Source organism: Durio zibethinus, chromosome 23, assembly GCF_047325235.1.
Source record: "Durio zibethinus cultivar Kanyao isolate XHJ-2024 chromosome 23, ASM4732523v1, whole genome shotgun sequence".
NCBI classification, from domain to species: Eukaryota; Viridiplantae; Streptophyta; class Magnoliopsida; order Malvales; family Malvaceae; genus Durio; species Durio zibethinus.
In genome coordinates, this window is record NC_143184.1 from 8,715,188 (window position 1) to 8,732,129 (window position 16,942).

The 16,942-nt window shown below is 28.8% G+C and overlaps 2 protein-coding genes across 2 annotated transcripts; both read left to right on the forward strand.

Annotated features, from left to right (window-relative positions):
- The first annotated feature begins 552 nt into the window (after nucleotides 1–552).
- LOC111313528 (polygalacturonase-like) lies at nucleotides 553–2,536 on the forward strand. The gene is made up of 4 exons (XM_089752501.1): nucleotides 553–850; nucleotides 941–1,249; nucleotides 1,557–2,072; nucleotides 2,146–2,536. Exons 1-4 carry the CDS (start codon nucleotides 713–715, stop codon nucleotides 2,407–2,409), a joined length of 1,227 nt encoding a protein of 408 aa, XP_089608627.1. The 5' UTR covers nucleotides 553–712; the 3' UTR covers nucleotides 2,410–2,536.
- Nucleotides 2,537–14,054: 11,518 nt separating this feature from the next.
- LOC111313131 (polygalacturonase-like) lies at nucleotides 14,055–16,044 on the forward strand. The gene is made up of 4 exons (XM_089752504.1): nucleotides 14,055–14,335; nucleotides 14,426–14,734; nucleotides 15,043–15,558; nucleotides 15,632–16,044. The coding sequence occupies exons 1-4, from the start codon at nucleotides 14,198–14,200 to the stop codon at nucleotides 15,893–15,895; spliced, it is 1,227 nt and encodes a 408-aa protein (XP_089608630.1). The 5' UTR covers nucleotides 14,055–14,197; the 3' UTR covers nucleotides 15,896–16,044.
- Nucleotides 16,045–16,942: the final 898 nt, after the last annotated feature.

Below are 16,942 nucleotides of genomic sequence, written 5' to 3' on the forward strand. Positions count from 1 at the left end.
AACGGAACCTAAGCTCATATTGTCTTACCCTACTCAAAACTCATGCTGATATACTGATGACGACGACCAACCAAAATTATTATGCTGCAACAAATATTTTCATGAGTATGGCCACCAAATTGAGAATTAACAAATGGATTGGAGCTATCAGTTTGCTTAATCTTGCACACAAAGGTTATTTAAGATAAGCACGAATGAAGCGGCGTTTATTTGCACCAATGGTATATCAGTCGATCAGATTGAAACTCTGGAAACAAAATAAAAAAATATATATAATACTTTTAAAAATTAAAGCATTAAATCAAACAACATATGATTTATTAGCTCGGTTAGTTAAAGGGTATTAACAATAAAAAGGTGGCAAAAGTCGTATATTTTAAACTTGTATGGCTTTATTTAAGGATAATTTGACCATTTAAAAACAAAAAAAAATATAATTTGATTAAAATATATGGTAAACTGCAAATTACACATATCCAATCAGGTAAATATAAAAAGAAAGAGCTAAAAATAGTAAGTAAATTAAGACCATATGTTACTCACATTGCTAAAATTAGAAAGTATTCGGTTAAAAATTGATTGGTTGTAGCTTTCCAAGTATTCTATATAAAATGGTTTGAAACAAAACAAAAGCAAAATCATTGTTCCTTCACAACAATTCACCATTTAAAAATTGAAAAGAAGAAATTCAAATTCTTGGGAAAGGAAAAATATGGATGTACAATTGAGTATTACAGTCGTATCAGTATTATTGCTTTTGTTCACTTCAACTGCTAAAGCTCAATCAGGTGTTTTTGATGTAGTTGCCAAGTATGGCGCAAAGGCTGATGAGAAGACGGATTTGAGTCAGGTAAGCAAAAATACACTCAATTTTATTTTCCAACTATGAAAGATATAAAATTTTATTTTAATGATATCTTTTTTTTATTTTTTGCCTTAGCCATTGTTAGATGCTTGGAAAGAAGCATGTGCTTCCACTACTCCATCTAAAATTGTGATTCCTAAAGGGACATACTTATTAAGTAAAGCAACCCTAGAAGGTCCCTGCAAGGGTCCTATTGAGCTTCAAGTTCAGGGCACTGTGAAGGCTCCGGCTGATCCTAGCGCTTTCAAGGACCCTAACTGGGTCGTCTTTAACAAACTTGAACAATTTACAATGTCTGGTGGTGGAGTTTTTGACGGCCAAGGAGCCGCTGCTTGGGGCAAGAATGATTGTTCTAAAAACAAATATTGTGCCGCACTTCCCATTGTAAGGTTTCTTTCCTTGTGCAAGAAATCGAATTTCTTTCTAAAACTCTATTTAGATTTCCTCAAATTAAAGAAAAATATTTTTTTCTTTTGTTTTTTATAATATCACATTGAACAACTATCAAATCTAAATGCTTTTATTATAGATGAGGAGTACTCAATGAATAATTAAGTTTTTTTATGTACAACGTTCTGCTTCCTAGTTTTTAAATATAATATGTTTTACCCATTTTATTACACTAGTAGAAAGTAATGTCACTAACAAAAATATTTCTTGTGTTACTTTATTCCACTCTCAAACTAAACAGAACTTAAGGTTCAATTTTGTGAGCAATGCCATGATACAAGATATAACAACCAAAGACAGCAAACAGTTTAACGTTAATGTTTTGGGATGCAAAAACATCACTTTCCAACATTTCACCGTCTCTGCACCAGAAAACAGTCTGAACACAGATGGAATTCACATTGGTCGATCAGATGGGGTGAATGTTATTGACACAGACATAAAAACTGGTGATGATTGTGTTTCTATCGGTGATGGTAGCAAGAATGTGGTCGTCCAAGGAGTAACCTGTGGGCCAGGTCATGGTATCAGCATCGGCAGTCTTGGAAAGTTCCAAGGTGAGGAACCAGTTTCTGGAATTAAAGTCTCGAAGTGCACCATCAGTAATACAATGAATGGTGTTAGAATCAAAAGTTGGCCAGCCTCCTATCCTGGCTCTGCATCGGACATGCATTTTGAAGATATTACCATGAATAACGTCGGCAATCCTATCCTTATTGATCAAGAATATTGCCCGTGGAATCAATGTGATTTAAAGGTACGTATTTATCAAAATACTGATCAAATGAAAAGCTTTACTCAATATTTAAAGCATTATTTTGTTTATCCAGATTCCATCACGTATTAAACTCAGCAACATCAGTTTCAAGAACATTCGAGGCACATCTTCAACTCAGCAAGCTGTCAAGCTTATTTGCAGCAGCGGTTTGCCATGCGAGGGTGTGGAGCTCGCTGACATTGATCTTACATACAAAGGACCTGAAGGACCCGCAATATCCTACTGTTCGAATGTCAGTCCCAAACTTACGGGCAAACAGAACCCGTCTGCATGCTCCGCCCCTGCCGGAACATCTATCCCGCTGGCTCATAAGTAGGAAACGATAAACCATGTTAATTAAACAATAAGGAAAGCATTTTTTGACTTCCTAATAGAGTAAAGTTCGCTTGAAAATAAAAGGAGAAAACATCTCCTTGGCATGCATATTTTACTCTGTTATGCTTTTAGCCTCATTTTAGAATTATGTTAATGTACAACTTTTTTTTTATATATATAATTTATATAATTTCAAAATTTTGATACAAATTGTCTTTATTGACTTTTTCTTTCTTCTTTTTTTGGCTTATAGTCCTATCGTGATTAATTCTTTTGCAAAATCTTGAAATATATTACTATATATATAATTAGTCATACAAGTTAAAAAATCATTGATCAATGCACGTTGCTCAAAAATTATATATATCAATATGCAAAGAGAGTTTCCATTCTAAGAATTGATTTGGAAAGAACAAAAAAAAAAATTAGGCTTGAATATAAAAAATATTTCTAAACTAAAAATAAAAAAAATTCAAACTCTTATCTTTTCGTTATAATTAATCAAGTCATCAAATATTTATTTTCATCCAACTAAGTCCTTAACATTTTTTTTTAGTCAACTGAACTCTCGGTTAAATGAAAATTGATGATGGCAATTAACCTTTTTCTCTCCATTAAAAGCTCAATTGGATGAAAATAAATATTTGAAAAATCAACTGATGGTAATAAAAAGATATGAATTTGAATATTTATATAATTGTAATTCAGAGGCTTTTTATATACATCAACAAAAAAAATTCATATCAATATCAATTCTATATTCACTTAATTGATGACTTAATTATTCAAAACTTAATTACTACTTATGATGATTAAAATCTAAATAGTTAAATTTAAATGCTTAAAATTAAAAAAAGTTAAATAATTAAATTTTTCTAATGAATGTCATAAAAGTATTTTTTTCAATTACTATATTAAGAGATAATTTTATTCAAAACATTACAACCACAACAACAAACTAAATCTTATATCCTACCACTCTGAGACTAATTGTATGAAAGATAAAAAAAGGAATCATATTAGGTCATAATTTTGAATCTTTTTATGCCATTCATTTCTATAAAAAATAACATTTTATTTACTTTCTTGAATTTCTTATAATTTCTTATTATTTGTTTCCATGTCGTTGGTAGCCTATATGTAGAAATTTTGGTCTTTCATAAATCTAAAAGCTCATTTCTCCTAGCTAGTACACAGATAGACTTGTGTTTCACATATCCAAATCATTTCAAACGGCCCTCTCTCTTCAATTATTGTTTTTTAACAGTCCAACACTCAATTTTATATAGTAGCGTAGCCCTTATAATTGTTTTATACAACTTCACTTTTAACTTTAAATGCATGTTACGATCACATAACACATACGATGTATTTCATTACCACACTCATCTTACTTGAATCTTATGTTTTACATCTTTTTCTATCTCAATATCACTTTAAATTATTAATCCCAAATATAAAAAATGACTACTTTTTGGTACTAGCTTACCATCCAACTTAATCACACTAGCATTCGCTTTCATATAATTACTAAACTTACATTTCATCTATTAAGTTTTAGATCTACTTAATTAAAAGCCTTAAGATTCTAGTGTATGCCTCCTTAATTCTAATTTCGCATTAAAATCATCATTACTTTCAATAACTAAGATTATATCATTGACAAATAATATACACCATAGCGCATTGTCTTGGATATATCTAGTAAACTCATCCATAACTAATGCAAAAAGAAATTAAATTAGTGCTAAGCCTTAATGCAATCTTGAGCTGTTAGCTTTGAATTGATATTTATTTTGAATGACAAAACATTAACCTAAATAAAATTGATCAAGATTTTGAAAAAGATTTATTTAGTACATGTTCTTAAGTTTTATTATTTTGGTACTAAGTAAATAATTTGATTTTCAAAGTTTAAACAAACCTTTATTTATGTTTTTCTTAGTTCTAAAATTAAAACTATCTTTAAACATTATTTATTTAAGCTCAAATGAAAGTCCAATTGTTGTTTATAAGGTGAACTTATTTATTTTGTACTCAATAAAATTTTGATAATATTGACTTTGAGAAATAGATTAACTTAAGAAAGTTATTTTACAATAACAAAGTTTTCCAACATTTAACTTGTTTTATCACAAACCTTTAATATTTGAATTTTATATTGTTGGAAAGCTCCTTGAGTCTACTTTCTAATGTATCAAACAAAATTAAAATCCAAATTTTTCAAGAAAATATTTTGACTTTTTACTAAACAATTTGCAGTCGTCTAAAAACTACTCAATGGGTAATTTTAAAAATTCACTATAATTCGTATACAAAGTTTAGTTTCAAAATCTTCAAATGATTTTTTATTTGGAATTGTACAATTCAAGATATGATCAAATTAATGAATAGAGTGCAAAATAGGATACAACCACCTAGCTCAACCAGATTGATCTCCTAAGTTACAAGATTGATCCCCTAGCTAAACCAATCGACCTTCTTTTACATTGGATCGATTGATTTTTCTTATAGAAATAAAATAGATTTGAAAAACATTTAAAGGAATCGATCTTTTACAAAACGGGATCAATCGAGTAAGACACAGAATCGATCCCCTATTAAAACCAATTGATCCCCTATACCTATAAAAGCTCAAATGGCTAGTTTTTCAAGCTTCAATGTTTTTTTTCAACTCCAAACCATCCCTATCTGGCCATCTCATTCATCCACACTAAAGAAAACAACACATCACACTTTTTTTTTGTTTATATCTTCTAAGCCAAAAAAAAAAAATTCCTTCTTTATATAGGCTAGCTTAGCTTATTCCAAAATGCTACATTGGTACGCAAAGCATTAAACTTTCTCTCTGAATTCCTCCTAGTCAAGTTAGTGTCCTTCATTTGTCAGCTCTCATTGTAATTTGCTTTTGTCAAATTTCCATTCTTTGATACTTCTAAGTTTTAATGACCCATTTTTCTTTCAACATAAATGAGTGTTAAGTTAAATATAGATCTTTTTTGGCTTTTTGTTAATGTACAATGTGTGGCTGTGGGTTTTTCATTTTTTATTTTTTGGGTTCTTGAAAAAGTTATTTGGCTTTTTTGGGAAATTTCTTGTATGATGTACCCAGCTACAAGTAAAGTTGAGTTCAAGCCATTTGTAAATTCAAAAAGTAATGCAAAGAGAAAATTAGATTTTGATCCTAGTTTTTAGTTTGAAATTTGATTACTTGGGACATTTGCTAAGTTGTACTTTATCTTAGGAAGCTCAAGAACAAGAAAATGGATTATATTTATGATTTCAGTTTGTGGTTCTTGTCATAACATATAGATTCAAAAAGTTATAGCTAGACTTAACCTAAAGAGTCACCACCAATCTTTTTTAACTAGGTGTAATTGGTCACCTAATGAATCTATTCTTTTAAGTAGCTTTTAAGCTTGACTAAGGGTTTTTAAACGAATAGGTTCTGACCTTCTAAACAAAATTAGGTTTGAGAGTTTAATTACATATGGAGAAGGTTATAACACTTCTACAACTCCCATCCTAAGATGGTACCATTTAATTTTAAATTACCCTAACAATTATCTTGGTTTTAATGGTTTTTATTTTAATGTTTAAATATTGAAAATGACTTCTAAGATTTCTCTATCAATATGATAGAATTTTTAAAAATACTTCATCACCTCAAGAGTATTTAAGAATCTTATTTGTTTTCTTGAAAGGCTTTGTCGTCTGAAAAATGTTCAATCATTTTTTTTATTTTCAAAATATTTCTAATTCATCCTCCATTTAGGCCAAAATTAGAAATATCTTATCACTTAGAAATTTTTTAAATAATCAACCATTTACCATTACTAAGAATTCCATCCTCGAAATTTATTTTTTATTTTTCCATTTCTAAATTTTCCATCATTTTAGTCAATTTAGATTTTTTTTTATTTGCTAAATTTTTTGCCATTTGGGTCTATTTAAATTTTTTTGTATCTTTGAAAAGAAAATAATATGAAAATTATTTTTTACAGTTTCATTTAAATTCTTCCACAATTTGAGACAAACTTAAAGAAATTTCTTAGTTAGAGACTTCTTAGAGAATTTACCATTTAAAATTTTTAAGATTCTCATCATTGGATAATTGTCAAATATTTAAAAAAACTCATTATATTTGGGAAATGATACAATTACTTTTATTGAAATTTCATCTAAATTATTTCACCATTTGGGACAAATTTAGAGAAATTTCTCACCTAGGGATTTCTTAAGAAATTTACCATTTGAAATTTCTAAAAATCTCATCATTGGGTAATTAGTATTTAATTTCAAATTTTTTACTAATTTTTTAATTTTTTTATTTTTTTAAAATTGAAACAAAATATTAATTATTATAATTGAAACTTTATCTAAATCATTCCACCGTTTGCGATTAAATTAGAAAAAAATTTCTCATTTAAGAATTTTATAAAAATTTACCATTTTAAATTTCTCAAAATTCTATCATTGGATAGTTAGTATTTGTTTCCAAAAAAAAAATATTTTTTTATATTTTCTAATTTTTTCAAATTTTTTTAAAAATTTAATCATGAGAAAATACTTTAATAAATAAGTAAATAAAAACTAAAACTGAAAAATGGCTCAACTCGACTTGATTGTAGGCAAGGAAACAAGCTGGAACGACGCAGCTCAACTCGGTTGGAGACAAGGACAAGGACTTAGGTAGAAAATTGGTTACGCGTTATGGGTTGGGTCACCCACTAGAAAACATATGGATCTTAGGTTTCTTAAACGCCCAAAACGAGATCGTTTAGTATAAGTAAAAAAAGACCAACTTCTTGCTTTTTCTATCGATTTTTCTTTCTCTCCCTTCTCATTTTCTCTTTTCTCCTCTCTTTTTAGAACCCAAAGAATGCCGGTTGAATCTTCATCGGATTCTAGAAAACTCACCGAAATCTAGGTTGAGTCACTGAAAGTTTGTCGAAAAATTCAATCTTCATGGGGATCTTCAACCGAATTCTGGAAAACTCATTAAAAATTCAAATGTCACTGGAATCTGAAAAAAATTGGTTGAATCTAAGAATTTTCTAGAAAACTTTCCAAAAAGAAGAAAAAAATCTTCTTTTTCAAACCAAAAAGTCTAAAAAAACCCTTATTGTATGGCTTCCCTTGCATGTATTTTTTCTCTGATTTTTCTTTATGTCCTTTCTTTGATCTGTGTGTTTATTTATAAGGTTCTTATCAAAAAAACCTTATACCTAAAAGGACTTCCAATTCCGTTTAAATTCAAACTTCAATTTTGAATTTATCCCAAATTTGATAACTCTAAAGTAACAATCCTAAACAAATCCAACCACCCTAAATTTTTTCTTAATTTTATTTTAATTTTAATTTTTATTAATAGAAACAATTAAAGCCCCAGATAGATTAGGGTGTCTACAGTTGCTTTTTTTTACGCATTTTTTGTGAAACAAGAATTACGCAAAGATAAAAACACTTATCATGTCTAGGTGCGACTTAACAACAATTGCAAAATCTCAAAACTTTAAAGATTCACAATTTGAAGTATTCAAAAATTTTATAATCTAACATTTGCAATTGAAACTCAATGATTCATAATTTGAGTTCAAAGAATTACAATTTCGAAATTCAAAGGTTCACAATTCAAAGTTTCACACGAACTCAAATTTGCAAGATTTTAAGATTCGTATTTATGAGATTCATATCCAAAATTTTAATTCAAGGATTGGCATGAAAATTGTAAGGCTCATACTCACATTCAAAAATTCTGGAGATTCACGCCCAAAAGTTAAAGATCTCAAATTTTTTTTTAACTTCAGGGATTCACCTCCAAGATTTCAAATATTTTGATTAAAAAAAAAAAACTTCAAGATTTCATCCAAAATTTTAAAGCTTCTCATTCGGTTCAAATATTCACATTCGATAGATTTTAGAATTTCACATCTAAATTCAAAGGTTCTCATTCAAAAAATTTTGGGTTCACATCCAAAAGTTCAAAAATTCACATTTGATATTTCAAAGATTTGGATTCAAAAACTTTGGAAATTCACACAAATTCTCAAGATTCTAATTTAAAACTCAAAAACAAATATTCTCACTCCCAGATTCTCATTTAAAACTTCTTAAAGATTCTTATTTAAAATTCCTTAAAAGCTTCTTAAAGATTCTCATTTAAAACTCTTTAAAGATTCTCATTTAAAACTTCTTAAAGATTCTCATTTAAAAGTCCTTATAGATTCTCACTTAAAATTTCTTAAAGATTCTCATTTAAAATTTTTAACATTAAAAATGTATTTTTAAAAAGCTCCACAACTTTAGAACACTAAATGTTTTCCTCATAAAACATTTCTCCATTCGAGGATTCCCAACCTTATCTTAAAAAGCTTTCATAAAAAAGTTCAAAATTTTTTGTCCTAAAAATTCTCAATTTTTCCTCAAAGTCACAATTTTGGATATAAAAAATGTCATAATAATGATGCAAATGTTTTCTTAATTATACAAATGTAACAGTCTATATATTCACAATAATGTAGATGCCATATTCTAACCATGATTCAAATGTTTATTACATAAGGCAAATGTATGGCCGGCTAAGATTTAAATATTCATCAAATTATATACATGTATTGTTCAGACAACAATGCAATCAAAATGTATGTAATGCAGTTGTCACCAACATTACTGTCATGAAATTCTAATTAATTGTGATAATATGGTTCTCAAGACTCCACCATCTTATATTTACTTTTTAGCATCTCGGCACTAATAATTTTAGAACAAATTTCGTCACTTGATCCACATTATTTTCATCATTTGATCACAACTCACAAGCTTCTCAGCACTAACAATTTCAGAACAAATTTTGTCTACTGATCCATATTATTTCCATCATTTGATCACAACTCATAGGTTATGTCGATTGATCCATTACTATATTTATCACTTGGTCAACCTATGTGTCCTTTCAAATCACCTTTTTAGGTTTCATCCATAATTTTTTTTTGCCTTTATCATCTTGGATTTTTCTTCAAAGGAATGAAAATATAATTTCCAAATATTATCATTCATTCATTATCATTTCAGTTCTTGACAAATATAATGTAATCACATATTTTCTCAATTTATTCTGGGGATGCAAAAATAAGAAAGTACAAGGTGAATTGGGAGAAATGTAATCAATGCAAGAATAAGCCTAGTAAAAAAAATAAACGGGTAAAAGAACAAATTCGAAGCATATCACTAGGGTTGGTATTGAATGGTACTACAATGTCTAAACATTGAATACTTAGATAATTCTTAACATTAATATAGAATTCTTTTTCAAAAGCTCATTCCATTGACTTTTTAAATTGTTTTGATCTCATTGAACTTTGCCCAAACTTTAAAGGATCTCACATGTTTTTAATCTTCTATATATTTGAATTGTCTATCCAACTCTTAGCTTAAAGGGTTTTTTTATCCAAATCACCCTTTTAGTTTTCAATTCGAGTCTTCCTTTTCTTTTTTTTTTTACATTTTTTTTTATTTTTTTCATCTCTCATTTTTTTCTTTTTTTCATCTCTCTTCATTTTTCATTCTTTTTTTTTTCAATTTTTTCATCCATTAATGATATCTCCCACACATCAATCTCTAAAATAACATAACACAATTCTATTGTTCCATCATAAGCATGCCTTAGCCCAACATATAATAATTTAATTTAAGCATTCACATTTGATCAAAATAGACTTTTAAAGGTTGTAATGTAAGCTATGGTGAGGGATCATGAAAGAAATAGATAAAACAGGCTCAAAACATATGCTTAAAGGGTTTAAAACTAAAGGATCATTTCTCATTATTTAATGCAACTGGTCATTTTACGTCATTTCACATCATTTTACTGCTTTTTTTCTTTTTTTTTCATTTTATTTCTTACAAAAAGATTCTCATTACTTTGCCTTAACTCATTTGTGGCATTCATTTTTTTTTTATCTTTGAGACATTTGTGATCTTTTACCTTTTTCCTTTTCAAGTATGTTCTTCTCATAATTTATCCCCTAATATGAAAGGTGATCTTTGGTTGGGTTCTTCAGAAAAAGAAATCCTAATAGGCTCAAAAGAGTTACGAATGGATAGTTTTATGAATGGTAAAAGAAAAATAATCATTTTTCATCTTAAACGTGAATGCTTTCTTTGAAGATTATCTATTAAACAAAGATAAACTCATGGATCATTATAAAGGACTGTATATCTTCAAAACATCTCTATTTCATATCTGCTAGCAGTTTATTTCTTTTGATTAAATAGTCTCCATAGATCAATTTGAATGAGTTTTCAAAATTAAATCCTAGAATCATTATTATCATTGTCTAAACATTCATTATTTGAAATTTAAGAATGGAAATAAAAAGACATGTGAAAAACCAAAGCATGGAATAATGGTTGGGATGAATGAGAAAATGTAATGAGATGCATCATGCTTGCCTTTTATTAAAATGATAAAAAATGAAATCTTATTACATAAAAAAATCTTAACATTATTTTAAAAGAAATCCCAAAATGATAAGCAACATCTAACCAGCCTTAACATCTTTTTTCATCTCAAAATTATGTCACTGTGTGATCAAGTAAAGGATTTTTATTGACATCTTGCACTTTTGATTCGCCGAAGCTCACCTAGCCTTTCTGGATCAAACTTTCCACCTTGTGTTTGAAAACAGGGTAAGTTTTAAAAAAATGACCCACGTTTTTATTATGATAATCGCATGTGACATTAGCATCATACCATTTTGGATAGGGTGGCTTCAATAGCTCTAGAATAACTAGAGATACCAAGTCATTTTCGACCAGTTCTGAGAATAATTCAATGTCAGATATAAGGATAGGATCAATATGAGCCCTTTCATGGTTATTCTAAGATCTTCTTAAACCACTTGCTTGGTTATTAGGCTTTGAAGCTAATGTAGTGATATCATCAGACCCATATGCAAGTACTTGAAAGGTTGATTGATAGGTAAGTTGATTGTGGATATGGTTGGTAAAGCGCCTGACGTGGGATAGTGAATAGGATAAATAGGTGGTGGATATAGAGCATCACTTCTGAATTGTTGCCCATAAAAATTCACAATTTGGGTTTTGGTTTCTTTTTTTTTTAGGTAACCCTCTATTTTCTATGGTTTCTCCTTCCTAAAGCTTGTCACTCTTGATGGCATTTTCAATAATTTCTCTTGAAATCACCATATCAGCGAAGTTTTTCGTTGCATTCTCCATCATTTTTCAATAATAAAGAGATTTTAAAGTGCTTACAAATAACACTATGGCATCTATCTCAGTCAAAAGTGACTGAACTTGAGTAGTTATGTCCCTACTCCTTTGGGCATATTTCTTAAATGATTTAATCGCCTTCTTTTTCATATTTTGTAAACATAGATGATCATAAGTTAAATCTATGGTATATCGATACTGACTGATGAAGTTACAGGCCATTTCACTCCACGACGGAATGCATGTCCTATCCAGTTAGACATACCACTTAGCAACAAAACTAGTAAGGCTATCTTAAAATAAATGTATTAACAGCTTTTTATTATTAGCATAGGTGGCCATCTTTAGGTAACATATGGCGATGTGGGTTTTTAAGCATTTTGTACCATTATATTTTTCAAACTCCGTTACCTTGAATTTTGAAGGAATAACAACATCTGGGATTAAACAGAGCCCAGCAGCATCCACGAAATCGTAAAACCCAATTCTTCTACTACTCATAACCTTTCCTCGAGCATACGCATCTTTTTGTCAGCTATTAAGTCCCTCGGTGACTCATCGCATTTTGGTTTAAATTTTTTTTAGAGCATCCAGATCAGGGACTTGAATTAGTTATATTGCCTTTTCAGTAAAGACAAGATTTATATAGCTTTGGCAATACCTTGGATTTGAAGTTGATTGCATTTCGAGGTATATATACCCTATAAGGTATGTAAATCGCTATTCCTGTGTGGACTGGACTTGGTAAGCCCAAAATCAGAAGGGTAAAGAGGGTCAGCTACCTCTTGTGATGGATGGTCCTACTATTAGTATTCTCTTCTACATTCTTCCCCTTGTTCAACTTATTCAAAGACTCCAAAATCTTATTCAACTCCCTTTCAAGCTTTTCTTGAACTCTCTCTATCTTCTTGAGACGATTGAATTCTTTTGTTTTATTTGTTTGCTTCAAGCTCTTGTATTGCATTGGTGAGTTGATTATGTGGGGTTCTTGCTTGGTGGAGCTATTCTCTAACCATGAGTACCACAATTGCTTTATTATTAGAAATGCTATGCTTTATGTTTAGTATTTTCATGCATGAATGGAATAGACTACTATTTGTCACATAACTATCATTTTACATTAGTACAAGTTCTAATTTATCAATAACTAATATATGACAACTATTCCCTATATGAAAATGATGTAGATGCACAATGTTAATAAATAAATATAAACAATATTATATTAATATAATATATTAATAAAAATCTTAATAAATAATATCTTAATAAATATTATTATGAATAAATATATACGAATATATTAATATTAATAAATAAAATCATAATATATTAATACAATATATCAATAAATAATATTATAATATATTAATAAATAATATATAAAAAATTATTAATTTAATTAATAAATATCACAATAATACATGAATAGATAAGATATTATTAATAAATAATATACTATCAATATAATATATTAATAAATAATATTAAGAAATAATATTATAGTATATGAATAAATAATATAAAGAATAATAAATAGTTTTCTTTTAAGTATTTTTTATATTAATATAATATTTTAATATTAAATATTATTATTAAAATAAATATTTTTTAATATTAATAATTTTAATAATAAATCATTTCAATATATTTTAATAATAAATAATTTTTAATATTTTAATAGTTATACTAATATTATTTAAAAAAAACATATTTTTCAAAATATAATCAAATAACGAAAAATATTTTTTATTAATTTATCCAAACAATAAAGATCTTTTTCAATTTAAAAAATCTAAATATTTCTTAAAATTATTTTTCAAAAATTATTTTCTACTAAATAAACGGAACCTAAGCTCATATTGTCTTACCCTACTCAAAACTCATGCTGATATACTGATGACGACGACCAACCAAAATTATTATGCTGCAACAAATATTTTCATGAGTATGGCCACCAAATTGAGAATTAACAAATGGATTGGAGCTATCAGTTTGCTTAATCTTGCACACAAAGGTTATTTAAGATAAGCACGAATGAAGCGGCGTTTATTTGCACCAATGGTATATCAGTCGATCAGATTGAAACTCTGGAAACAAAATAAAAAAATATATATAATACTTTTAAAAATTAAAGCATTAAATCAAACAACATATGATTTATTAGCTCGGTTAGTTAAAGGGTATTAACAATAAAAAGGTGGCAAAAGTCGTATATTTTAAACTTGTATGGCTTTATTTAAGGATAATTTGACCATTTAAAAACAAAAAAAAATATAATTTGATTAAAATATATGGTAAACTGCAAATTACACATATCCAATCAGGTAAATATAAAAAGAAAAAGCTAAAAATAGTAAGTAAATTAAGACCATATGTTACTCACATTGCTAAAATTAGAAAGTATTCGGTTAAAAATTGATTGGTTGTAGCTTTCCAAGTATTCTATATAAAATGGTTTGAAACAAAACAAAAGCAAAATCATTGTTCCTTCACAACAATTCACCATTTAAAAATTGAAAAGAAGAAATTCAAATTCTTGGGAAAGGAAAAATATGGATGTACAATTGAGTATTACAGTCGTATCAGTATTATTGCTTTTGTTCACTTCAACTGCTAAAGCTCAATCAGGTGTTTTTGATGTAGTTGCCAAGTATGGCGCAAAGGCTGATGAGAAGACGGATTTGAGTCAGGTAAGCAAAAATACACTCAATTTTATTTTCCAACTATGAAAGATATAAAATTTTATTTTAATGATATCTTTTTTTTATTTTTTGCCTTAGCCATTGTTAGATGCTTGGAAAGAAGCATGTGCTTCCACTACTCCATCTAAAATTGTGATTCCTAAAGGGACATACTTATTAAGTAAAGCAACCCTAGAAGGTCCCTGCAAGGGTCCTATTGAGCTTCAAGTTCAGGGCACTGTGAAGGCTCCGGCTGATCCTAGCGCTTTCAAGGACCCTAACTGGGTCGTCTTTAACAAACTTGAACAATTTACAATGTCTGGTGGTGGAGTTTTTGACGGCCAAGGAGCCGCTGCTTGGGGCAAGAATGATTGTTCTAAAAACAAATATTGTGCCGCACTTCCCATTGTAAGGTTTCTTTCCTTGTGCAAGAAATCGAATTTCTTTCTAAAACTCTATTTAGATTTCCTCAAATTAAAGAAAAATATTTTTTTCTTTTGTTTTTTATAATATCACATTGAACAACTATCAAATCTAAATGCTTTTATTATAGATGAGGAGTACTCAATGAATAATTAAGTTTTTTTATGTACAACGTTCTGCTTCCTAGTTTTTAAATATAATATGTTTTACCCATTTTATTACACTAGTAGAAAGTAATGTCACTAACAAAAATTATTTCTTGTGTTACTTTATTCCACTCTCAAACTAAACAGAACTTAAGGTTCAATTTTGTGAGCAATGCCATGATACAAGATATAACAACCAAAGACAGCAAACAGTTTAACGTTAATGTTTTGGGATGCAAAAACATCACTTTCCAACATTTCACCGTCTCTGCACCAGAAAACAGTCTGAACACAGATGGAATTCACATTGGTCGATCAGATGGGGTGAATGTTATTGACACAGACATAAAAACTGGTGATGATTGTGTTTCTATCGGTGATGGTAGCAAGAATGTGGTCGTCCAAGGAGTAACCTGTGGGCCAGGTCATGGTATCAGCATCGGCAGTCTTGGAAAGTTCCAAGGTGAGGAACCAGTTTCTGGAATTAAAGTCTCGAAGTGCACCATCAGTAATACAATGAATGGTGTTAGAATCAAAAGTTGGCCAGCCTCCTATCCTGGCTCTGCATCGGACATGCATTTTGAAGATATTACCATGAATAACGTCGGCAATCCTATCCTTATTGATCAAGAATATTGCCCGTGGAATCAATGTGATTTAAAGGTACGTATTTATCAAAATACTGATCAAATGAAAAGCTTTACTCAATATTTAAAGCATTATTTTGTTTATCCAGATTCCATCACGTATTAAACTCAGCAACATCAGTTTCAAGAACATTCGAGGCACATCTTCAACTCAGCAAGCTGTCAAGCTTATTTGCAGCAGCGGTTTGCCATGCGAGGGTGTGGAGCTCGCTGACATTGATCTTACATACAAAGGACCTGAAGGACCCGCAATATCCTACTGTTCGAATGTCAGTCCCAAACTTACGGGCAAACAGAACCCGTCTGCATGCTCCGCCCCTGCCGGAACATCTATCCCGCTGGCTCATAAGTAGGAAACGATAAACCATGTTAATTAAACAATAAGGAAAGCATTTTTTGACTTCCTAATAGAGTAAAGTTCGCTTGAAAATAAAAGGAGAAAACATCTCCTTGGCATGCATATTTTACTCTGTTATGCTTTTAGCCTCATTTTAGAATTATGTTAATGTACAACTTTTTTTTTTTATATATAATTTATATAATTTCAAAATTTTGATACAAATTGTCTTTATTGACTTTTTCTTTCTTCTTTTTTTGGCTTATAGTCCTATCGTGATTAATTCTTTTGCAAAATCTTGAAATATATTACTATATATATAATTAGTCATACAAGTTAAAAAATCATTGATCAATGCACGTTGCTCAAAAATTATATATATCAATATGCAAAGAGAGTTTCCATTCTAAGAATTGATTTGGAAAGAACAAAAAAAAAAATTAGGCTTGAATATAAAAAATATTTCTAAACTAAAAATAAAAAAAATTCAAACTCTTATCTTTTCGTTATAATTAATCAAGTCATCAAATATTTATTTTCATCCAACTAAGTCCTTAACATTTTTTTTTAGTCAACTGAACTCTCGGTTAAATGAAAATTGATGATGGCAATTAACCTTTTTCTCTCCATTAAAAGCTCAATTGGATGAAAATAAATATTTGAAAAATCAACTGATGGTAATAAAAAGATATGAATTTGAATATTTATATAATTGTAATTCAGAGGCTTTTTATATACATCAACAAAAAAAATTCATATCAATATCAATTCTATATTCACTTAATTGATGACTTAATTATTCAAAACTTAATTACTACTTATGATGATTAAAATCTAAATAGTTAAATTTAAATGCTTAAAATTAAAAAAAGTTAAATAATTAAATTTTTCTAATGAATGTCATAAAAGTATTTTTTTCAATTACTATATTAAGAGATAATTTTATTCAAAACATTACAACCACAACAACAAACTAAATCTTATATCCTACCACTCTGAGACTAATTGTATGAAAGATAAAAAAAGGAATCATATTAGGTCATAATTTTGAATCTTTTTATGC